The sequence below is a fragment of the Chinchilla lanigera genome, unplaced genomic scaffold (genome assembly GCF_000276665.1).
Source record: "Chinchilla lanigera isolate Chin_1 unplaced genomic scaffold, ChiLan1.0 scaffold00003, whole genome shotgun sequence".
In the NCBI taxonomy this organism is placed as follows: Eukaryota; Metazoa; Chordata; class Mammalia; order Rodentia; family Chinchillidae; genus Chinchilla; species Chinchilla lanigera.
This window is the reverse complement of record NW_004955404.1, coordinates 31323395-31349303: the sequence shown is the minus strand read 5'-3', so window position 1 is coordinate 31349303 and position 25909 is coordinate 31323395. Positions and strand designations below refer to the sequence as shown.

Genomic DNA, 25909 nt, shown 5'->3' with positions numbered 1-25909 from the left:
AATCTCTTGTAAACTAAATTTTAGCTATATTTGATGATTATAAAATGAGTGCTTTCATGTAGTAATATCTAAATTTGTTTAGAAAAATGGGCTTTATTTGCATATTGATACCTCCTTTCCCCTCCTCCTCTTATTAGTTTTATTTATTTAATTTTAGTTTTGAGTTCTAAGAAGAAATTGAATACACTTTTTTGGAAGCTATTTTCTCTTCTATGGTATTGGTGGAATTCTCAGCCACCAAGACAAATCCTAAGATATCTTTGTTGTTTAGAGCTGGGCAAGCTGTCAGGGGGTGGGTGAACTTTGTGAGAGAGCTCTGTATCTAAATGTTACCCGACCATTCGTTACTAGAATGCTGTTTTTTGTACAAAGAATTACGGTTTTTACTAACTTACTTGAATAAGTTGATCAATGAGACATGATGCTTATAAAAATAAAATGGAAGAACTTCTATAAGTTGGCATTCTTGTTCATAAAGTTTTTGTAAAAGACACACACTCAGTGCTTTTTAGCTTGTAAGAAGCAAAGTAATTAAGATTCATGGGGAGATTTTGTAAATGTTCTCTCAAACTGTATGTTTGTAAAAAACTCCATTGTATATACCAAATCAAGTTCCTAATGAATACATATGTATATTCAATGACTATATAGTAAAGTACAATGTGTGCATGTATTATATACAGTATAGGTATATAATGTTAGGTGTTACTGTATGTACATATAAAATGTTAGATGCAGCCATATTCCTGCTGAAAATATCCTCAGCATCCTGCCTGGAATGTAGTGGATACTAAGTAAAAGAAAAATGTTATGAAATAAAATGATGCTGTCAAGTATAGCATATTAAAGCTTATGTGTGTACCTTGCTCCACACTGAATATTTGGCTGGCTGACTGAATTAACACTGACTCCTCTTGCTTATCAATATCTATGATTGTTAATATGATTATAGTTAACAACAACAAAAAAGATTTTTTCACAGTTTATCCTTCTGTGTCTGTTATACACAAGGACACCCAACACTCTAATCTGGCATTTGTGCATTAAAATGAACACCATCTAATTGTCTTTGACTCCAGGGGAAGGTGAACTTTTCTATGCAGTGTAGACAGGTAATCTTGTTAGGTGTTGATTCTCTTTTGAATTCTGAGAATGTCTCTCTTGGTATCAATCCACACCTGCAGATTAAGGTCGTTTTGCTTTGGATAAATTTCCTTATTCAATGCATTCCACAGCTGCTACCAATTGACTATGAATGTGAAATTCAAGCTTCCTTTCCCTAGCAAACGAAGGTGAGAATGGGTTGTATTATTAACAAAGCTTTTAGCCACTAAGAGGGGTCTAGGTAAATAAGTTGAGGAAACCTCCCCAATATTTTTAAACCACAGCAAACTATGGGGGGCGGGGTAGTACCTTTCTGTAATAAGGTGGCCGATCTTTGATGATTGCACGGAAAGCTTTCTTATAGTGCTTTTTATCTGTTGAATGATTAAAATTGTATCTTGGAATTTCAGCTTTCAGTCTAGGATTGAAGCTGTTAGTATGAGACGTATGAAGTTCTACTTTTGAGTTAAATTCTACTAGTACAAATTTTATTTTTGTCCCTGAGATAAGAACAATTTATCTTTTTAGAAAAGGCTGCTAAGACCTTATTTATGCTATGAAATGAACCGAAGTCTTGTCCCAGCCCCACCTCCTTTTCAAATGTTAATTCTGAAAAGACACAGCTAATTACATAGGCATGAAGCATTACTAAAGATTGGGACATTTGAATCATAACATGGCCCCTGTCTCAGAGATAAAGACTACTGAAAATATGATACAAAAGTACTTTTGATTAATCACATTCATTTACTTAATGGTTTTAAAAAAAATTATAATTATTCTCTGGGAAAGTTAATCTTTGACATTTTTTTATAGTACCTGAAATCAGAATTTAACAAACAGGATAGGTTGTATTTTGATGTTTATAAGCTACATTATGTTCAGCTAGTCATTCATTAAACATTTCAGTACCAACTATATATGCCAGTATCTTTCTAGGTGTTTGTGATGCAGCAGTGAAAAAAATCAGACATGCATGTAGAATAACTAATGAATGTTAAATTTATTTCATAACCTAGCCAAATTTATTAAACTAACTGAAAATCTGAGAACAGAAATGAGCTATATTTCTTGTAACTTGTATCCTTGTAACCTTATTTTTTGAGCAAGGGTTTCAAAAGGTGTTCCACAGAGCCAGAGAACAGATTTCCCTTGGTCACCTTGGCACTTGGGGGTGGGGATGGGCCTAGAACCTTCTGGCCACTTTGCATTCTCACCTGTCTACTCCTCTCTCTGTGCACATGGGCATTTACTGTAATATTTCTTTAAAAATAAATGTGCTAGTCTAGGTTACACATGGAGCAATGCGTCAGAAAGTGGAGAATTAATGGTCTTTTGTTTGACGTTTGCCTTAAACACAAACAGTTAATGTTCCATGATTAATGTTTGTGGTCAGATTGATCGATGTTTCTTCATGGATTTCTTTCTTGTCTTTGCAGCTTGGTAAAACTGTTCATGACATGAAGCGTGATTATCTGAAATCTATAGCTCACTTAGATTGGAAACTTGGGAAGGACCTTAGAATCTGTTATTCGATCATGTTTATTATGCCCAACTCCTCCCCTGATAGAGCCCTCTTGCTCTTTGTGCACAGCTATTTTTGTCTTTGTAATTTATTGGGCTCTATTTGTTTTAGAGGCTTGTATCAATTGGAAGTTTTTTCCCCCTTTTTGTAACACACAATTTCATTCAGAAAACATACATTGAACTAGTATATAAAAATATTGTGTTATATTGACAAGGAAAATAGATTAGCTCCATGAGTTGCTCAACATTGCTTCCATTACACAAATGTTTCCTGTGTATATATCATAGCTTCCTTGCTCAAATGATGAGCTCCAAACAGATGTGTTTACTGTGTCTAGCTCATTCCAAGCTGGTAGGATAGGATAGCAGATCCAGAAGATGCAGACACTATAATCTGTACAACTAGAAATACTGAACCTTGAAAAGGATTGAGACACAGATGAAGCAAGGGAAGAAAGGCATTTTCATCAGCTTTTGCTGTGACAAAGCACATAATGATCCCAAGGTATAGCTTTCAGGCCACCTGCAGTCATCAAAATGCTTATTACCTACTGATGCCAGCTCCCACCCTAGAGCAGAATGGGAATCTATAGTGTTATCAAATGGTCCAGGGGCTAGTGGTGTATCTCAGTGGTAGAGTGTGAGGCCCTCCTGTGAGATTGCTGTGCCAAAAAACCAAAACAAACCCCAGAAAACAAAAGATCTGGTAATTGTTAATGCTCAGAAAAATGTCAGAATCACTATCCTAATCTTGTGTTAATACTGGTTCAGAAAATGGCAACAATTCTTACCGAAAGTCACAGTAATGACTTTTTGTTGGTACTGGTGATTAAACCCAGGGCCTCACGTATGCTAGACAAATGCTGTCCCACTGAACTACAACCTTATCCTTTTTGCTTCTTGTTTTGAGATAGAATCTAAATTGCCCAGGCAGTCTTTTTTTTTTTGGTTTTTCTCTGGTACCGGGAACCGAACTCACGACCTTGCGCTTGCCAGGCAGGTGCTTTTGCCGCTGAGCTAAATCCCCAGCCCCTGCCCAGGCAGTCTTAAAACTTGTTGATCCTCCTGTCTTAGTCTCCTGAGTAGATGGGATTATAAGTGTATACTATGGGCCTGATGTATCTTTTTTATATTTGGGTAATTTACTATATGAAATTCACCCTTTTTAGTGTATTGAGTTCTGCCAGATGCATACAAGTGTGTATCTGCTACCATAGTTGAGATACTGGTGAATTTCATCACCTCCTCAAATATTCTTGTGCACCCTTTTGCAGTCCATGGCAACTGATCTGTTTTTGGCCCTTCTAGGCGATTGTAGTTTTGCCTTTTTGAGATTGTCTTCATCCTTGTCAATACTTCCTATTCTCAATTCTTAAAATTTTAGCTATTCTTAAATGTAGTATTAGTATGTAGTACTAGTATGTTAGTCATTGTATAGTCATACTAAATAGTTGTTTTAACCAGCACTTCTGTAATTATTATTTTATTTGAGCACCTTGCATCTTTAGCTGAACAGTGGGCAATGGTTTTCTCTTCTCCCGGAATTTCTGGATATCAGGATGAATGACACGTTCTTCAGTTTATTATTCATAAGTAAACAGCAAAAGAGTCTCCCAGGAGAAGGGCTGAGGTACTTTCTGGAATCAGAGGTGGGGAGGGGGTTGGTGGTTTTGGGTTTCCATTGTGTTAAGTGGTAGAGACTGGATGAAGTCACTTTTTTTGCCAGTGAAGCTGAATGGTTTGAAATCTCCATGGGTACCAAGGATACCCACTTGCTTGTACACACCAGGAAAGGGGAGACTGGGGACCTTGAAAGCTGTCAGAAGTCAGCATAAAAAATTGAGTCATTCTTTTTATTATGCCAGTGCCACTGAGCACGTTTTTGGTGTGCTTTTTGCTGTCCGTGTATATTTTCAGTGAACTTTCTGTTTAGTTTACTTGCTCATCTTTTAGATTGGGTTCTTTTTGAGAGTTTTGTATTCTGGTTGTAAGTTTTTAATTGGGTATATTTTGCAAATGTTTCTGCTGTTGGCTTGACTAATTTGTGTTCTCATGAAAGAGTAGAACTTTTAATTTAGAGGAAATATAATTTATCCTTATTTTTCTTTCAGTAGTTGTAACTTTGGTTCATATGTAACATGTAGTGGCCTAATCTAAGTCACAAAGATTATCTTTTTTTTGGTTTGTTTTTTTCCTGTACCAGGAATCAAAGTCACGACCTTGAACTTGCCAGGCAGGCACTTTGACGCTGAGCTAAATCCCCAGCCCTGACAAAGATTATCTTCATTATTTTCTTTTGGAAGTTTTATAGATACAAATTTGACAGTTGGGCTGAAATTCCTTTGAGTTTATGTTTGTATATAGTGCAAAGTGTGGATTGAAGTTTATGTTTTATTTATTTTGCCTGTAGATGCCCTGTTGTGTCTCTGCACTAATTATTGTCATTCTTAATACAATCTCAGCCTTGTATTTTCAGCGGTGTCATTCTTCTCCAGTACTTTTAAACCATGGACAGTGTCATAAGTATACCCATTAGCAGAATGAAGCAGAAAAAAAAAAATGTACCCCAGTTTTGTTATAAAATTTTTTAGTCTTTCTTTCCTTCTTTCTCTTTTTTATAGTTTTCACTATGTAAGGGAGAAAATCTTGTAGGAAGGGCATTGGAGCTGGCTAACCTTTGTGTGTAAATTTGGTTAAATAGAAGGAAAACTAGAGGAAGGTTTAGAAATTCCGTAACACAGCTAGAGAGAAGAGCTGGAATTGGAAAGCAAGGTGTCTGACATAAACCTGGTGCTTGTTACTGGATACTATCTGCTCCTTACTGCTCAGTTTACTTTCCTTTTGTCTCTTTAAGATTTTTAATTTTGTTACCTTGTGTATAGTGATTTATACTTTGTGAAGAGCTTTGGATATCAGTTTTGGATATCAGTATTAGATTTACAATGGTAAATTCCACCTACCTTCAGCTTTTTGTAAATTGCTGTGTAGAGTCAGTAATACAGAAAACTTGTTTTTCCATAACTTTCCAATCATTGCCATATAGGTAATTTCCTAAGAATTTGTTAGAGAACAAAAGTTTTGCTCTCTGAGTATACTTTGGTTTAGATTTTCCATGGAATTTGCCTTTATTTCATTTTGCATGGCAAAGACTCAGTAAACATCCTGTAAAGGGCAGACATAAACTTGCAGAGTACAGGGGTTGCAGTTTCTGTGAACCCTGATGGCCTCTTGGAATGTGGCTGCGGAGCTACATATTTAAGTGTTCTTTACCTCTTCTGGCTAGAGTTGACTCAAGTTTGTGTGAAGTGGAAGGAAACTGAAGCCTCACCCCCACCTGTCTGCCCCCCATCTATTGTCTCCTAAAAGAATGCCAAAGTAAGAGATCAATTAAAGATGAAAGTCTGGCAGTGCATTCTTATCTTCTCATCTGCTTGTCCTGTGGGTGGCCTCCAGGCCTTGTCAACTAGGGGAAGCGGTGGAATATTTACTTAGATTTGTCCTAGGGAAACTAACTCAGAACTCAGCTCTTCATTTAAACCACAATGCCTCTTAAAGAACATGTTGACGTTAGACTGTGCTTTCAGACTTACTACCTTTGAATGCATAGTTAGGTCTTGAGCCCCGGGATGTGGCTGACATCTAATAAATGAAAAAGAGAAGATAGAAACAGCTTTTCACAGATATATTGGAGAAAAAACTTTCCACCCTCTAAAGGTTTGATAATTGAGTCTGTGAAATAGACTGACAGAAAGCTTAATGAGAAAAGATACACAAATATATTATATGGGTGGGAACTTCATGGGAAAAAGAGCACCCAAATACCCAGTGGGATCTAGAAGTCTAAGTATACTCTTCTTAGAGGATTGTGGGGACAAGGCAGCCTAGAAAGAGTAGAAAGATCAATGGGCCCTCAGAAGAATGGGGACCAGCCTGTGACAGTCTGCTTTGGAGTAGTGTCAACCTCCAGTCACTTCTCCAGCGATACAAGTAATCTTCCTGGTTGATGAGCTTCCTGGGGAAAGGGACTTGTGTTAGTCAGCATTTTTTTAGTTGTAACCAAATACCTGAGAAAATCAGTTTACAAAGAGGAAAGATTTACTTTGGCTCACGGTTTTGGAGGTTTCAATCCCTAATGAGTTGCCCTGTTGCCTTTGGGTCTGTGGCAAGGCAGTAGGTACATCATGCTAGGAGTGAGTAGTGGAGGTGGTCCTCACCTCGTGGTTGGATGTTAAGAGTGGGAGAGACCTGGGCCCCACTGTCCCCTTTCAGGGTTTGATTCCAGGAACCTAAGGTCTCCCACCAGGCCCCACATTTTAAAGAAGATTCTACCACTTTCCAACAGTGCCACACAGAGAGGCCACTGTTTAATACATGGGCTTTTGGGAGACATTTTAGATTCAGACTATAACGGGACTCATGACAACTGAGTTCTCCACAGTTGGACTTCATTTCACAGTGAAATGATATGTTGATATGTTAGTAACCATTGTTCCCCTGTTTATCAATCCTGTTTTATATAGTATATAATGATGGCCCATGGATGCAGGTACATCCCAGTATTGGAGCTCTGAAAAGGATATTTCATGGGTGACTACACTGGGACTTAGGACAATTGAGTTCTCTTTGGAAGATCTGTCTTAAAGAAGATAAGAGAACATCAAATATAGCCCTCTGTCTATACTTTGGGAGAGTAAGAAGGAGGAGATCCTGGAGGGCAGAAAAGGTTAGAGATCTTGGTCCTGAGGCTGCTTCTGGGACCTTCCAATCTTTAGTGCAGAATATTTTATACGCCTTTCTGAGCTCCAAAATTGGAATGTATCCATGGGCTATAATTATATATTTGAAATAGGGATGACAAATAGGGAGGAAAATGGCTACTAATGTATCAGTTCACTGAGAAATGAAGCCTAATCAACTTTTTCCATGTTATTTTCTTTAGCCTCCCACAAGGGTAAAGTGCATTGGAATTGTCTTTGTTGGAGGGGGTTTTTAGATATGACAGACTAATGGAAGATGTACAGAAGAGTAGGCAGTGTTTGTGGAAATAATGTTGAAAGACTAACCCTTGAAGTAAAAGAATTAGAGGGACATAGAGAAGGCATGGAAATGTACAATTAGTTTTTGTGTTAGTCACTTTGGGCTAGGTGCCTGAAACAAGACATCTTTCTTTATTGTAAATCTGAAGGTTGGGAAGTCCAAGATTGAGGTTCTGAAATCTTAGGTGTCTGCTGGTGTCCAGCTTTCTGGTTCATAGATGATATCTTCTCATTGAGTCCTCATATGGCAGAAACGGGGCTGGAGAACACTGTGAGGTCTCTTATGAGGGTACTAATCCCATTTATGAGGTCTCTACCCTCATGACCTAAATTACCCCTACAGGCTCTAGCTCCTAAGGCTGTCACACTCAGGGTTAGGATTTTAACATATGAATGTTGGGATGATACAAATGTTCCTTCCCGTAAAGTTGTCCTAAGGGAGGGCAAAAGGCTGCACTACAGATTTCACGTGCATGGGGGTAAAAGCTGTCATGGATTTTATGTTAGTGACCCTTTCCCAGGTGTTTCTTTCTTTTTTTTTTTTTTTTTTTTTTTTTTTTTCAGTACCGGGAGTCGAACTCACGATCTTGTGCTTACCAGGCAGGCGCTGTGCCGCTGAGCTAAATCCCTTCCCAGGTGCTTCTATAAAGGGAATGTAGATTATGTGGAAGGGCTAAAACTTGACTGCATTAGCATCTATTTTGAAATCCTAGCCTGTCATCTCAGATCAGTAATAGGTGACTTGAATAAAGGATGAGTAAGTTTTGAAGGAAAAGAACTAGAAAAAGCTGTGGAACACAAAAATATAATTTGGAGATTTAGGAGAAAGCCCAAGTGGGAGATGGTGCGTTTGGGCACCAGAGGGCAGGCTGTGTTCATGCAGACTTCACTGAACTCCATATTTCAGAGCATGTTGGAGCTCTGTGGTGAAGGCAGGCAGCTTGAGAATGAACACAGCATTGTTACGCTCCTCCCCTTGCGTTTTTAATGCCATATTAACTTCAACAAAATGTGATTTTCCTCTCAAACTTTTTATTTCTCCTCAAGCAGAGTTATTCTAGAGAGTAAAGGACGTACTTCTGTAACACTTAGGTTTTCTTTTTTATGTGCATTTTATTTGAAGGTACATATAAAATTAATCAATGACTTCTACAACATGACCGTGAAATATAAACTCCAATGCCTCCCAATATAGATTTAGTATTGTTTTTAGAACATTAAAGTATTTATGGTTGTTTCGAGAGACAATATTTGTGGAGACTGTCTTGACACTTACAATTAATCCATTATAAACAAATAGTAATCTTACATACAAAAATGCCGGAGTAACTATTGTTAAACTAAGTTAAAATATAAGAAGGTTGTTGGCTATGCTGTAGCAAATGATGAGAAAAATGGAATTTATACTGTTGATCTATGTAACTAATAAAAATCCTGTCCCCTTATGTATACTTACACATTTTGTATAAATAAAAGAAGGCTCCATTTCATTCACTTTACTGGGATAAACTCCTTAGAAAATAATTCTGTGCTTATTTTTCGACCTCTTTCAGTAGATTGAGCACTTGAACTAGATCTATTGAAGAATGGTGGCCAAGATGCACCTATCCCATTTTTCATCTGTTCTGTGTTACAATCTTGTTTTTTATTTTTTTCAGCAGCTGGTGCATGTTCAGCATCCCTTTTGGCTTTCCCAAAGTTGCAACGGGCAAGTGCATTAGGAGATTTTATACCATACTCCCTAGTAGCTAGCTGGTCACTGAGTTCCTCAGCTTCTTTATTTTCTGTTTGCCTAAAATTTCTCTCTCCATCTCTCGCTTCAGCGTGCCTGCCTATCCAGTGTGTGAGAAATCACATTATAAATGATTGGAGGCTGTGATCCAATAAAGCCTTATTTTAAAATCAGGCAGAAGGCGAGATTTCACCCTTATCCCTAGTTTAAGACTAATTTTCAATAAGATTAGGTTCATAATTTGTTGTTTGTTTTCTTTATTGTTTTTTTCTACTTCAGCATAGTACTAAGCAAATGCATAGCGTCCAAAGACCATTGTTGAATGGGTGGATGGAGAATTGTTTCTATTAGATGAATAATAATTAAAAGTAATTTTTCTGATATTTCTTCAGATTTTCAGAGAATATATAAGGAATTCTGTACATGTTTTATCCATAAATACTTAAATTACAATTAAAATGAAATTTCATTATAGGAAATGAAAAGTTTTGGTGAGTCCTTTTAGAATGGACACTTAGAAAAACTGAAAGATTTCTGTAAGCCAAGGTGTACCTAAAGAAAATGATTTTTACAGAGCTCTAAAAAAATTAGTTTTGCTTCAGGTAATGTGAATATAATCACAAAATCTCACTGTTTACAATCTGATGACCTAATGTTTGAAGTATTATTCATCCCATCAGTCTGGGTGTGTGTTGAGTAGAGGATGTTTATTTAACTTAGTTGCAAAATGCAAGCTGCTTTATCCTAAAAAATATGCAGGATTTGTATGGTCTTAGCTTGACTTACGTCACAAGTTATTTACTGCTACATGTAACATGGAAATGTTTAGTAACATGTCTGGCCATCTTTGCAGCCATCTAAGTCATATCAGCTTTAGTATTCCCCAGCATGGAGGAGTTCTGGTCATACTGCTCAACACTTTGGCTTCCTGGCCTGGTTCCCATACTTCCTCTTAGACCTTTCCACGCTGACCTGTGGGATGGTTGTTCCAAGATGAACACTCTGGTGTTTACCTCTTTCCTGATCCTGCCCTTTACTTCTTTGACTTAAGAGATCCCCGGTCTTGTGTTTCTCCTGTAGTCTTTCCCAGCGTAGCTTACTATTTTCCAACACCCTCTCTATCTCAGGGCTTGAAAGAGATGACTACATCCAGAAAGCTTGAAATGTTCATATGGAAATATCTGTGCATATTCCTTTTGGTTAACCTATTCAGCAACCCTCCTCATTATTACATGGGCCACCTTTTAGTTCCTCTTTACTCAGTGAAGATAGGAGCTTTTGGCTGCTTTTCTCCTCACCTGACCCTGTCACCATCCTAGGTGAAGACAGTGTAGACCCAGTGAAGACCGAGGGGGCTGTCAGCTTTTCCAGTTGAGAAATTCTATGAGCTTCACTGCTACAGTATTTTGGTGACTAATACTGGCTTTAGTTATGTCCTGCAGAGGCTTAACTTGCCTTTTTAAGCCCCAGCGTTTTAGCTGGGAGTGGGGATACATGCATTTGATCCTAGCACTGGGGAAGACTGAGGCAAGAAGACTTGAAGTTTGAACCCTACCTGGGCAACTTAGTAAGACCTTGTCTCAAAACTTAAAAAAAGCTTGTGGGCTAAGGCTGTACCTCAGAGTAGAGCACCCCTTGATTCAATCCCTACTAACGCCTCTCCCACCGAAATCTAGATTTGCCCGCCATCTTGTAGCTTCAACTGTATCTACTTACTGAAAACCTTTTTACTTCTTTCTATCTTACCAGCCTTTTGTCTTTCATTCCTTATTGTAGTCTGCATAGGTTAATATTAAGCCCCATTTGTGAAGTATTCCTGCTTGCTCTGTCCTTTCATTTGTGCCTGTGAAAGACCCAACTGTTGACATTCTGTTCAAGCATTCCAGATCTGTGCTAGATGCACACCCCTGCACCTCCCGCACACATGGGCTGTCTAGTCACTGACTCGAATGAGGCCCCTTCATCATAGACCTGAACCTCCACAACTCTGAGCTAAAGTAAATCTTTTCTCCTTATACGAATCTTAAATATTTCATTAGCATGATGGAAAGCTGACTAGCAATCTTGTTTGGCATAGACAAGCGAATGCTCTGTACATACTCTTGTATGAATTAATCTCTCATTTTAAGGATTAAAAGCATGTGGTTATTTGAGATATAATCGTGCTTGATTTCTCGTGTTGGGATTCCAGGAAGTGTCATGTATGGGTCTCATTTAATAGCTATGGTTGTGTGTTTGGATCATGTGGGTAGGTAGCTGTATTATGTGGTCTTTTTTGGTAATATAATGATCTGGAGTTATAACCTTAGAGTTCAGAACTGTAACATTAGCATTCACGAGATAAACTATCATCATTCTTACCAGTAAAAGCACTTATTAAGTGATGACATCTTGAGAAATGTACAAATACAGGTGAGTAAATAGTGAAAGCAATTTGAAGTGTGTGTGTGTGTGTGTGTGTGTGTGTGTGTGGTAGCACTGACATTTGCTCTTTTATTAGCCTGTTTCTGGAATATGGGCTTTCATCATCCAGCCATTAAAGAATTCATCAAAATTTCATATTGCTTGTGTGGGTCTCCATTGTCTGTGGCTGCCATCTGGCTCTGCTTTAGGCTGGGGTGATAATTATTTCATGTGGCTCTCACAGTGTGCCTCCCCTGAATCTCCTCTCCTCTTCCTCCAGCTCTTTGGTCTTTTGCCTCCATTCTCAGTTCCAGGAAGTAGGGTAATTGTCATTGTTCTCTACTGGGGAGGAAAATATTAGTTAATGTCAGTGCGAGGCTTTCCCTTCTCCCCTCAAGGTATTTGTTAGATCTTTGCTTTCCTGCCAGGATCTCTCAGAGTGTTTTTCCATGGTGTAGGTGCCATCTGTCCGATCTGGGACTCTTGTTTCTGAATTGTGGCTGAGGCAGAGGCAGTGAGGCAGATTTGCCTTGCTAGCACCTCCTCCGTTTGTGACTACCGATTGTGGAGGCCAGGGAGCTTCCTCATCTTGCTCTATTTCATCACACTGCCTTTTTAAAGGTCAAAATCTTTGTCCTGAATTGTGCTCTTTAGTCCCTAAACCTGAATTAAAATGCCTCTGTGTCCTTCAGGCAGTGTTTTCTGTTTCAACTCTGTTTCGTGGGACCTTGTTTTTGCCTTTAGAAGAATTTTAAGGTGAAAAACATAGTGCATGCTGTATGGTGGAAGAAAGCAGAAAAAACGTGTAAAACCTTTATGGAGTCTCCTGACATCACAAAATTTCAGTTTAGGACAAAAGAGAACATGATCAAATAATGGAGACATAAGGCACAATGGTGGAATTACTAATTAATTTTGTGCCTTAGGAAATCAGTGTCATAGAAGACCTGGAGGGAGAAGACCTCTCTGGGACTGTCTTGTAGCAGACAGTGGAAAGATGTAACTTGCATTGTTAAAATGGAGGACTGAATTTATTGAGGACAATGAGTTTCTGCCATTAGGCCGTACTTACCCAAATGTTGGGAATCCACGGTTAAATGGTAGATTGGAAGGACTTAGTCTGTAAGCCTGTAGATGTTTGGAAGGTTTTGAGCTGTAACTTTGTGAGCAGTGACTTTGGTACTGAATTGCAGAGCAGAGAAGGGGAGTAAAACAGAGGAAAGACTGAGATGTTGTATCTGTTGGAGGAGAAGCCTAGATATAAGGTGGAAAGAGTACAGGGATTTGGAGAGACAAAAATGGTTCCTTCTGATGTTTTGAGTCTGGACAGTTGGGAGACTGTGGTTTCTCTGGATTTCAACAGAGAAGTGAGATGTGGTAGCTCTGTCCTGGGTGAGAGGTCAGAGACTGTTTCCTATGCTGTATTGGAGATCAGGTGAGTGCTCCAGAGGAAACTCTCAACAGAGAATACAAATGCAGGGAAGGAGATCAGGCTTTGGGGAAGGACTAGAACTGTAGATTTAGTATAACCTGCTTGGAGTTTGTTTAAGTGAACAGTTTTAAAGGTTGAGCTCCTAGCAGGTGGGCTAAGGAGAATTTGAAGGAGGGTGTGGTTGGCAGGTCAAGCTTCAGTTTCGAGGAGGATGAAGTAATCATTTTGGAGAAGCCTGGAAGATTAACCCCCGGCCCCACTGCAGCTTTCCACAAGTTCTGTCACACCCATCTGCTTCCTCTACAGGTCCTGCCCAGTTTTGACCAAATATCCAGGCAAGGAGCATCTGGTTTTGGTTGGCTGTCTATCTATATTGATTCCTGCTGAGCTGGAGTTCCAGGTTAGAGAGCAGAATCCATGCATAAGCCAGCAGGGAACCCAAATGCATGAGTTCCCTGATACCTGAACAAGAGAAATCATAAGAGCATTGAGAGGAGTCTTAGCATTCTCACTCAGTTGAGATGAATCACATGTGTTTGGCCTCTGAAATTTTCTGTTAGGAATTTTTCTTCCATCTTTGATTTTTTGTTTATGCTGTGCTGAGCCCAGGGCTTCACCCATGCTAGACAACTATTCTGTCACTGAGCTACATCCCCAACCCCATTTTAGAATTGTTGTAACTATAGAAAGTTATTTCATGGAGGGTTCCAAATCTATGGTGGGACATACGCAATTTTTTTCCACAAAATGTTTCAATCTGTCTCAAAACCAGTTGTGTAGGAACATATCAGAAGCTCTTGGAGATTTAATAGAGGTTACAGACTCATGTTATTATATAAAAGTATTATTACTTTTCACCAAGTATAAATTTTTTGTTGTGTTTTAATTATTGATGTGAGTTATTTTTTATGTATCCTTATTTAACCATTAAAATAAGAGCAGGGAGAATGGTCCCAAAGCTGCAGTTTAGACCTTTGTGGTGCCAGGGATATGCCAGTAGGTGGTAGCAGAGAACAGAAACACTTGGTTTCCTTACACTTTGAAAAATGAATCAAAGCCCTTCAAGTAGTGACATGAGTTGATGATTTAGTACAAATTCATTTTCTTATAAGGAAATAAAGTCTCATTAGGAACTCTATATACCTGTTCAGAATCAAACGTTTATTGGTAGAGTTGGTACTTAGCATAAGGTCTTCCAAAACAGTGTATTAGATACCTTTCTTAGTAAGATTCTAGAAAAGGTGGACTTCAGCTGCCAGTTTAGGTCTTCTGAATCAGGGGTGCTCTGAGAAAGGCCAGTAACCTGTATATATGAACATATAATTTAAAAAAAACCCCAGCTGCACAGGGGATTCTTTTCCACCCTCAATTCTGAGTTGATCAGGGAATCCTTTCTGTGGGACAGGCATTATGCTAGGCCTCAAAGATACAAAGAAAAAGGCCCATACATTCTCAAATTGTCATGCCCACTGGAGCCACACAAGTGGTGCCCAAGAGCAATGCAGGATGGCATAAGTCCATGGGACATGTGGGACTGTCATTCTCTGGAGAATGTATTTCCTCCTGAGCGGCTGGTCATTACCTGGGGCAGCCAATTGTGGCTGTGAGGTAATGCTGCCTTTGACTGTTGGACTTCATTTATTTATTTTTTATAAGAAGCTAGCAGTCTCCTTTTCTGTTTACTGTTTCCCAACATTAACATACTGCCTAAGCCAAACAAAACATGTCTACAAGTTGGAAGCAGCCTGTAGGCTGTGCTCTCTCCTTTAGAAGGCGAAGCCCGTTGGGAGGTGTACTTTCGCCATGTAGGGATAGGAACCTCATGGACATATGGAAGAGGGTGCAAGAGCCCACAAGAGCCATCAGCACTGTTCATGGTGGTCCTGAAGACTTCCTGAAGCAGAATTCTCAACATTACTAATATTTTTATTAGTAAACCCACTCATTTCTCTAAGTGGAGTCCTCATTCTCTTTGCTGTCCTGAAGGGGAGTGTGGCGTATTGGTCTTTTATGTGTGTGGTACACCAAAGTAGTGTTTTTGTTTTTTTTTTTTTTTTAATTACTTTGTACTGTTTCAACATTTGTACCCATTCAACAAATGATTCCAGTAATATCAGTAAAATTATTACTTTGTCAAGGATATTTTAAACTATTAATTTAAACTAATAAATTAGATGTATTGTGGGGCTGTCAGCATGTCTGCTTTTGAGATAAATTAGAAAAGTTTTTGAGAACTCTTAAGGCTGTAGAAAGTCTAGGGTGGATGTGGCCAGCCTGTGGCCTGTGTGTACCGTGGGACAGCTAGTGATGAGACCCTGGGAGGTCATAAACTGTGAATGGTATTATGTGATTTTTAGTGACATTTTCATGACTTGGTTGCCTGGTGCTTGAGTATGAATTGCATAGGCAACAATGGAAAGCTGTGTGTGGGAGAACACAGTACACTGACAACTCTGCCTTTTGTGGCACAACACACAGGCAACCAAAAGGAAGCATGTGTGCATCCCATGTTACATGCTTCTGCAACCTGGTAAGTAAAACTCAGTGATTACTGATGCCATTTCAGTTTCCTTGTGTGTGTGTGTGTGCCTGTACATACAGCGAACCATCATAGAATTTCAGGCTACCAACACATGTATAATTAAGCTGATGTGTAAGTTTTCTCATTTAATTACTAAGCCTGTGATTGTTATTTTCTAAAATGATTTAATAAGTTAAAGTAGTTTTTTTTTTTTTAGCAATTGTGGTACAGGAAGTACAAAGATGTTTCAAATAGTGTTTTGCTCATGATAAAATAATCAAATATATAACCTTGCTAGTACTAGAAAAATAAATGTTTACTTACTAATTTTTGGAATGGATACAAGTTATAGTCAGACATTCAACTTGAAAAAATTTGATCATATCTCACCTTTATAAGACCTGTCTTCCCAGAGAAGAGTATCCTTTGCTTTGCACATTATATTCATATTATCATTTTCTGGCAGGATGTACATTTGTGCAAAACTGTGTTCAAGGATGAAGCACACAAAGAGGAAAATTAGATTAAAAACTTTCTCAGATGCACCTTGAAAACTCAGTAAAAATTACAACCAGTTCTACTATCAGTCACTGATGTGGTAGATTTACAGAACAAAGTCAAATATCCTGCTAGTTTCACATTTATGTTGTCCTCTCTCTTTATAATGTTACAATAAAAATCTGAAAAGGTGGAATTTTGTTACTTATATATACCAACTATATTGTATATTTTAGACATGGCCTATGACAATGCCTTTTTACTTAATGCAGCCTAGGCAAGCCAGAATGTTGGATATACATCATCTATCCAACAAAGGGAGCTTTGTTCCTTCAAATTGTTTGAGGAAAAGTGACTTTCACAGTTTTGTTATTGGAAATGTAAGTAACTAACAGGAGGGAATTAGTAGGGGGATCCATAGGCCCATTTGCTGTGGCCTTTGTTCCACCATAAGTGTGTTTTCTGTTTTGAAACCATATAATGTGAATTATGAAAAGAAGATAATAAATGGTCTTGAGAAAACCTAGTGTGTAGAATTGTTTAGGTATAATGCAGAGATGTCATACTTAAAAACAGAACGATAGATGCAGATGTATAAAAGGAGAAAGTATGATTATAATTTAATGGTAAAATATTTCTGAGTGTGAGCTAGAAGGGTGGGAATTCTGCTTTACAAATTAAGAACTATTCCTACAGGGGGATATATTTTGAGACAGTGTCCACTAAGTTGTCTCGCTGGGGTGGAGCACACGATCCCCATGTCCACCTCCCAGAGTACTGGGATTACAAGTGTGTGCCACCATTCCTGGTATGAAATAATGGGAAAGATCTTTGGAACTATTTTTAAAAAGTCATCTTTATTGAATATGAATAGAATGTGTGAATGTCTAAGTTCAGTGAGTTTTTTAAGGAAAATTTATGCAGATACAATTCACAAACCAGTATGTTCACAGAATTTTCCATTCACTACCAATTTCAGAATGTTTTTATCACCAAGAAAGAAACCCTTAACCATTAGCGATCACTCCCCATCCTTTCCACCCTCTACCCTCTGATAAACAGTAATCTCTTTTTTTTTTGTTTTTATTATTTGCCTATTAGAGACATTTCACATAAATCATACCTTATATGTTTTTTTGTTTAATTTCTTTCACTTAGCCTGTTTTTAAAGATTTATTCATATTTTAGTATATCAGTACTCTGTTCCTTTTTATTACCAGATAATATTCCATGTATGTTATATTATATCTATTCCTTCATCAGCTGATGGACATTGGGTTGTTCCCACTCTTTGGGAACATTCATGTATAAGGTTTTATAAGGAATATGTTTTCATTTCATATGGGTGTACACTAGGAATACAATTGTAGCTGTCATTTTGCCCCCTAGAAATTTATTGTCACATTGAAGGCAGGTTGACCAAGAGGCACCAGAAGGACTACACTATTGTTGACTTGTAGTAGAAGCCCATCAAGAATCATGGGGGCATTCCTGCATAACAGGACACCTTAGTTCATCCTTTAATACTAAACTTAAACTAGATAGTAAAGTACATTATAGGTACCAAAGTTGTAACTACCAATTTTAAGTTCATATAAAATAAGTAGTGGCTCTCACCTGTAATAGACACACTATTTCCAAAAATGAATGCTTCCCACAGTGATGAATTTCATAGCAGTTCACAGGGTGGTAAGCAGGTAATTGTTGAGAGTTGCTAATGTGTGTGTGAGACATTTCTGCAAAACTAACATCTTTTGACTCTTGAGAATCCATGATTATATTAAATATTCATATTATACTTAAAATATCCTGATAATAGATGTTCACATCCACTTGTGCCTTTTGTGTTATTTAAAAACTCCTTGATCTAGAAAAAATAACTTGTGTACTAGATAGGGCTTTTGCTAGAGACTTTTTTCTCTTGGGATATTTTTCTTATTATCTATAACAACATAAAGTATGATTCTGTGGACAAATGTAATTAATTCTTTAGAAGTAATTTTTTGATTAACAGAACAAGATATAATTGTAAAACAAGCATGCTTCTGTGTGTGATGATTTCAGTGAACTTAACTGTTTGCTAATAGGGATCAGGTTGTCTTACATTTTGTATCTTGATGAAATCTTGCACATAAATTATTATTCCTTGAGCCAAGTTTCATTTCTCATAGTTTTACTTAGTTCTTTCCATTTGTATTTCATTTTTTGCTTGTTAATAATTATCATTTAGAAAAGTAATTGGAGATGGCAACCTGAAAACATTGGACTGTATGTAGAACTATGCTGCTTCTGTTTAAGAAGTGGTTTAAATTTACTCTTTCTTTTACCCTCAGAATGTGAGAGCTGACATTCAGCCTAATGAGAATTTTGAGTGTTTGTAAAGATAGTTGGTGTTGTTTTTTTTTTTTTTTTTGGTTTTTCTCCGGTACTGGGAACCCGAACTCACGACCTTGCGCTTGCCAGGCAGGCGCTTTGCCGCTGAGCTAAATCCCCAGCCCCTGTAAAGATAGTTGGTTGGTAATTTCCTAGACGCACAACCTGGAGCACTGCATTTTGCTATATACCCCCTGCCCTCCTGATTGTGTGAAGATTTGGGGGCTGTTCCTTAGAGAGGGTGTAGTGGGAGGTGAAATTTACACTGGCCCCTTGGAGATGAAGATCTTAGGGAAGGGAGTGGGGAAAGAAAATGTTTAGATTTTTGATTATTTTGAATCTTTTAGAATCTATTTAGAATTCACTGATCTGTGTAATTCTGATTTCCACTATCTTGGAAAACTGTGAGTTGGCTTTGGTTTTGCTATCAAATGTTATTAGTATTGGCAAAAACAGCCCTAGGGTGTTCCAGACTATTATGGAGTACAAAGCCAAGTCTTAATAGAAGCTAGTGACAGAAGAATTATGTCCCATAAAACAGTGTTATTTGCTGAACATACAGTATCAATTAACCAAAAACATGCTGCAATTCAGAGTTAACCACATTTCAGAGAGATGCCTAGGCTTAAAATGCCATTTTGACCACACATTTCAAAATAGGGTTAGACTTTTAAAGAGAAATTTCCAGGAATTTTGTCATCTTTTAATGTTGAGTGTCTCATGCCATGTCAGGTATGTGTATATCAGAAGGTCATTAAATGACTTTTGAATAAGCAAGTAAATGAATGCTTTCTTAGTATCTTAGTTGAAATGTAGGGTAATTATATAAATGTGGAAAGTTAAATTCTAGCATATTCTTTAACCTAGAAAAACATTAATGTAGCAAGATAAGTTTTTAACTTTAAAGGTCCCACCCAAGAATGTCTCCTTTCACAAAGGTGTATCACTAGAGTGACATGTTTTCATGGACTCTTGTCTGTCTTTTTCTGACCATACTAGGATGAGTTCACTTGTATCTAGTAGAATCAAACTTCAATAAAGTGACTTCAGGAACTAAAGGTTCTTCCTGTACATTGTACATCACAGCCTACCTTCTTATACCCCACAGCACACCAGAAATTTAACCATCAGTTCCATCTTTTTTATTTTGTTCTTCCTTGTAAGTGCAAATATTTATAGAAAAAATAATTAGCGCATAAGTGATGAGTGTGTCTGAGCCATATTTCAGCCAGTGGGAAGTTGGGTTAGGACCTTCTTGCCCTTTGGAGTTTGTGGTATGGCCTGGGAGTCCCTGAAGGGGCATAGGAAGTAGGTAGGTCCCTAACTGTAGAGTTCTTTGAGTGCTATCAAAGACCTCTGACCCCCTAGGGCCTTCTTATTTAGGGAACTACTTACTGACTTGGGTCTCAACTCCAGTGGACTTATGATAACTCTGTTTCCTTGTGTACAAACTGGGGGAAGAAACAGGGCTGCTTGAAGATTAAGAGAAATGATGCCTAAAGCAGATAGGAGATGCAGACTGGCATAATGTCAAGTCCTGCTTAATAGCTGAGAAGACAGGTCAGAGAAGTTAGATTTAGCCTCATTACCCAAGGAGTCAGTGACTCCCATCTCAACTTTCCTGACTCCATGCTCTTTATGAGGGTGTAGGTAGGAGGGGGAGCATTACATTTATTTATTTATTTATTTTTTCATTACATTTATTTAACAAGGTGAAGTACAATCTTTTGGGAAGAACTAGTTTCTCTAACATCATGAAGATCTTTTTAAATAATTTTACTCAGAAAGCAATGAGGTAGGAGATAGACACTTATTCCATTAAAATTATGTTAGTTTGACCTACTAGGTCATTTTTGCCTTTTCTGGTGTGTGTTTGGTATGTGTAACCAATAGAATTTGTCAAAGTCATTGCACTATTAATAATGATATAGGTGTCTCAGGAATTCAGTATAAAAATTGGACCAGTTTTGTGGAGTCATAGGGATCATACAGTGGTTGCTTCCAACATGAAGTCTGATGAAAGAAAGGCATAAGGAGTGTTTTGAATTCACAGATAGCTTTAGAAACTAGCTGAAAAGCATGTCACCTCCTTGGTATGGCAAGAGTCTGGGGCTTCTTCCTACAGAAGCAGTGCCCTGTATGGGTTATCTCAATGTAGGGCTGCTTATTACATGTGAATATATAGGTCAGCCTTAATTTTCCACTCAAGGACATAACTATCTTTCATGAATTATTCACAATATTCCTTTGTGTGACGGTGGCTTCTAGTTACATGTTCCTTAGCTTTTAAAAATTATTTTATTACTAATATAGAAATGATTGGTACAATGGTATATGTCTGTTTTTAAAATCCAGTATTTGGAGGAAATTTCTGTTTGGTAGACTGCACTTCCAGTAAGTTTTTCTATACAAATATGCATACCTATTTCAATACATGTGTAGATATATATTTTTAATCTAAAGCATAAGATGAACTCAATGAAGCAAAAGTAGGTGACATGTATCTTAAGTATCATGATCTAGTAGCTGATTAATCTGTTATTCAGTGACTTAGTTTGGAATCAACTGTGAGCTTAGTTGATCATAACCTAGTGTTTGTCAGTAGACACCCCACACCAACCCCCCTTTAAAACAAGCTCATACAGGTACTGTGTTTTTTGTGCTGTGATTTGCTAAAAATATGATAGTGCTTTGGGAATTCTAGATGCTGTTTAAATGGCTGTTTAAAAGGAATTGGAAAAAAAGAAAAGAATTGAAAGATTGTAAGGCAATGAAGGCCTGCTGTCTTGCTTTAGTGGTGTTTTTGGTGATAACCAGCCTGGTATGAAGTGGTCTTTGAGAAGTTCCCAGAATGTTTGGGATTTAAATCATGTGGATTATATGGTCAGAATTGGAACTGAGCAGTAGAGCTTTGGGGAAACTTGTTGCTTATGTATGGGAAATTTTATTTAGTGAGATTAAAATAAAACCATCAACAAAAGAGTAAAGGGAATGAAGGTATTTTATTTCTTAAAACAAATGCTTTTTATGGATACTTACGAATTTGGCACTTATAGCCTATATGTTAGCTGATAGATATTTTCTTCCACAAAATCTGCCCTTTAAAAACTTCCTGTCACAGGCTCTGTAGAGGTTGGAGGTGGTCAGACAGGTTTGGCAGCAGTGTTTGTGCCCAGTGCAACGTGCCCTTGGCAACTGCCCCGCCCATAACATGCTGCATTAAACTAATTAGCACTTCCCAGCAAGCAGCTTGCCCAGGAGCTCACTTTGTAGCTTCTACCCAGCAGCATGGCTGCTCAGCTAGTCAGGACCATGGCTGGAAGAAGCAGAAGCCTAGATTAGATTAGAGTGTGTAGTCTTTTTTTTTTTTTCCCTAAAGGAATCGCACATATTTTCACTTATCATTTGTTTACTGTGAAGTAGAGAAGTCAAGTATTTCTTTCCTTTTAAAAATTAGGGGATTGAGTGGTGACATAATCAGAAGTATATAGTGTGCATTGGATCCTGGATTAAATCTAGTGTACGTCTGCTCTGTGTTTTAGTTGACAGTGATTTTATTTAAACTTCATTAGGAAAATATGCAAAAGAGGTATGCAAGGGAGCGAGAGAAAAATTGTACAGAAGACAAGGTGTGGCTCTTTGACTACATAGTGATCAGTCCTGTTTGTGTTGATTTTTGATAACTTAAGTGGAAAACATGTGGTCTCTATTTATTTAATTCCTATGAATCATAACCTCATTAGGTGAAATGTATCACACCTTAAATAACTTGCTAGTGAGTAAGGTTCAAAACTAAATGAGTAGTTGTTAGATTAGAATGACTAGATAAAAAGATATTCTTTCAAAATTCTGGAATTTCTTTTAGAATACTAAATTCTTTCTAATGTAAAGATAGATTCACATTTTAAAATAGTCTTTTTTTTAAAAAGTGCTTTTAGTTTTTTATAGATCTTTATAATATTTGTCACGTTTTGAGAATATAAAAGTTAATTTAATAGATTTTTTTTCAGTGCCTTCATACTGAACTACATCCCCAGCTTTTTTTAGTTTTTATTTTGACATAGGGTCTCACTAGGTTGGCTAGGCCAGGCTTCAACTTGTGGTCCTGCTTCAGCCTTTTGAGTTCTGGGACTGCAGGCATACACCACCCACAATGCCCTGCTAACTTTAATTCTGAAAGCAACTATGATTTTGTCACTTAACAGATCTTGCATCTTGATACAGCATTGCTGGGCATGGTGGAGAGATGCAGGATCAAGACATAGAGGATTGTGGGTGGGTTGTAAAGCTCACAGGGATGAGGGAGAAAAGCAGAAGTGTAGGGGTGAACATTATTTCACATATGCCTGAACCTTGTGGCTAACCTGGGATTTAAAGGTTAGTGACTTTCCAATTTAGGTTTCTCATGAACTGGTTGGAGGGACAAGGACTCCTGCCCTCCCCTGGCAAGCATATGTCTAGAGTAGCCAACGGTCCCTGCCGTTGGCTCCCTGCCCTCCCATCTGCCTGGGGATCTGGGCCCGGGTGTTATTCCTGGAACAGCTTTCTCCACTGTGACAACTTTTTCCCACTGTAGTCTCCATTTTGTCCACTACTACTTACCACTCCTGTGCAGTCACTTTTCTATCATAACCACTCCATCCTCCAGAGACCCAAATGAGGTATTTTTTCTAGTCGTTTCACTAAGATCTTTGGTGGTGATAGCTACAAGTGGCCTGTCTTATGTAACAGTTTTAAGTTGGAAATTGAGTATTTAAAATATTTTTCATCTTCTCTCTCTTTTGGTCTCTCTTTGCAAGGATTTAATTGTCTTCTCATGAAGTTGTAGTATATAGCTTTTTGCCCAAATTAGGGTTACTTCATGAATAAGATTAAGGAAAGTCATCTCTTTGCTTCTTGGCTTTGTAATGAGACTTTAGGTGTTTTAATGTGTTGGAAATTTAGTTTGTCTTCTAACTTTTATCATCCAAAAAAGTTATACTACAGAAAGCGCTCATTATGTTTTTTTTTTTTTTGCATATATTTGTTCACACTAAAATGGTTGTAACAGAGCACTATGTAGTTTCCCATAAGGAACAACTTTTGGTGATAAGTGCAAATCCTTTAAGGTAGAAATTAGATGCATTTTAATTAATCTAATACTGATTTTGACTTGTGTGTTATCCTTAAGAGACAGTTAACACCCAAATCTGTCTTTCAGGCGGTAACAGAGAAGAATTTTGAAACAGAGGATTTTCGAGCTTCTCTAGAAAATGGCATCCTGTTGTGTGAGTAAGTATATAAACCATTTAAAAATAATTCAGAAACAAAGATGTGTTGTGTTTGTGGGGAAGAGGTGTTGTGAAGATGTCCCATACTGCCATCCATGGCCTCTATAGTCACAGATATGTGTTGTTGGTCACAGGTGAGATTTGATCCCTGTGAATTGACACCCCCATGGTAGGACACAGTAGGAAGGGATTATCAGTTTCTCTATCTACAGATAGTGTTGGTGAAACATATATTATTTTTAATTAGTAAACAAGAAAGATTCTATCATTTCATGATGGGCCAGTAGAGGTGGGGGGTGGACAAGGACGGCTTATTAGATTTCACTCCCTATCACTTACCCTGAATAGTCTAACATGTAGAATCACCTGGTTTTGCTGTTATTGTGACTGCTGTACTTGATTCATCAGTAAGTCATGATGATTGGGGCATCAAATTTTTATTTTATGCTTTAAACGGTGTCATGTTATTACCCAGTTCAATTTTAATTGTGGACCATTCATTCAAATAATAGATATTATTGAGGCTGGGGATTTAGCTCAGTGGCACAGCGCCTGCTTGGCAAGCGCAAGGTCGTGAATTCAATTCCTGGTACCGGAAGAAAAACAAACAAAAAAATAGATATTACTGAGAACCATATTGTAGGCTATGGTTATCTTTAGTAAAAATTGTCTGATGCCATGATTAATGACATAAGGCCTATATTGTATGTTTAGTGCAGTGTTTGGTTCTCCAGTGGATGCATGGAGAAGTTTATGTGACCTTTGGGGATAGGGGCATACAAGCCTGTGAGGAGAATAGAGGAAATCCAGGAAGAAGGTACAGTGAACAAATAAGTTGTAAGAATGTACTTTAGTACCCACCCACATTTATGAAAACACTTAATCATTCCAGTCTAGACACTTGTTACATAGATATTTGTGGAATCTCTTCTCATGTAAGCACTAGATATATGTATTAGTATTTAGATTATTTTGATTCTCCCTTTGAAGGATTTTTTTGCAAAAGATATCTAGAGTCAAAGTGTTAGATTCCATGGTCTGTTACTTTTGGACAGTTGAATAAGAGACTTCTGTTTATATCTGAGCAAGTGACTTTTAATACTTGGTCCTTATTTTCTCATCTGTAAAGATCGGGATATTTTTATCTGCCTAATCAACAGCATTGCTGTGTTCCATAATGCATCTGTTAGGGTTTTTGTAAACTATTAAACTTTGTATAAATGCAAGTTGTTGTTAGGAAGATGACCATGTAAATCAGCTTTGTTGGCAGGTGTTTAAACTCCTTTTAGAGTATCATTAACCTGTCCCATATGAGGTTGCTGGTATTCAACCATTTGTGACCTACAGAAATGTCAGTTTCGTATGGTTACACCTGAGATATGTCAGGACAGGCACTCAGAGCAGGGCCATGAGTAGTTTAAATGATGTTTCTAGTTTTCTTCAATGTCACATTCTAAGTCTTTGTTGAACAGTGTTTAAACTCACTTAAGTAGGCCACATGATTATCCCAGTTAGTCAATGAGGGGAAATTATGTTGATTTGAAAACTGTATGTTATAAATATTGTCATATGTTCTTAAGATGGAAGGGGAAAATGTCTGTTACAAGGCACCAGTGACCTGTAAACTGAGTATGAACTATTAGAAGTTTATAGCAAAATAACTGTCAGTTCTAAGCCTCACATCTTTGTATAGGAGTTAGGTGGGTTAATATGTAGAAAGGTGGGTGGTGTTTTAGATTTATCATATACCCCAGTACATGATCTGTTCAAAGATGTAGGTTGTACATTTTTCATGATAATGTGTTGCTCAGAATATTTTAGGGATCCCACTTTTTGTGGCATTACTTCTGCAAATAGGTCACTGAAAGAATTGGATAATAACACCTACTTTCTGACTTAAATTGTAATTTTTCATCAGCCTGGGTTTGGAATGATTTGAAATGACTTTCAAAAACAGTGTCCCACTTGAAAGGATAGACATATATTTTCTTATAAGTTAGGATATTCACAGAT

At 37.7% G+C, this 25909-nt stretch overlaps 1 protein-coding gene across 13 annotated transcripts in view; it reads left to right on the top strand.

Annotated features, from left to right (window-relative positions):
• Window positions 1-25909, top strand: part of Lmo7 (LIM domain 7) — a gene marked incomplete at its 5' end in the record, with an annotated part of 191416 nt that overhangs the window by 39268 nt on the left and 126239 nt on the right. For all 13 annotated transcript variants that reach the window (XM_013516569.1, XM_013516572.1, XM_013516566.1 and 10 more), the window contains 1 exon segment: window positions 23827-23897. In XM_013516569.1, the coding sequence (XP_013372023.1) occupies window positions 23827-23897 (71 nt within the window).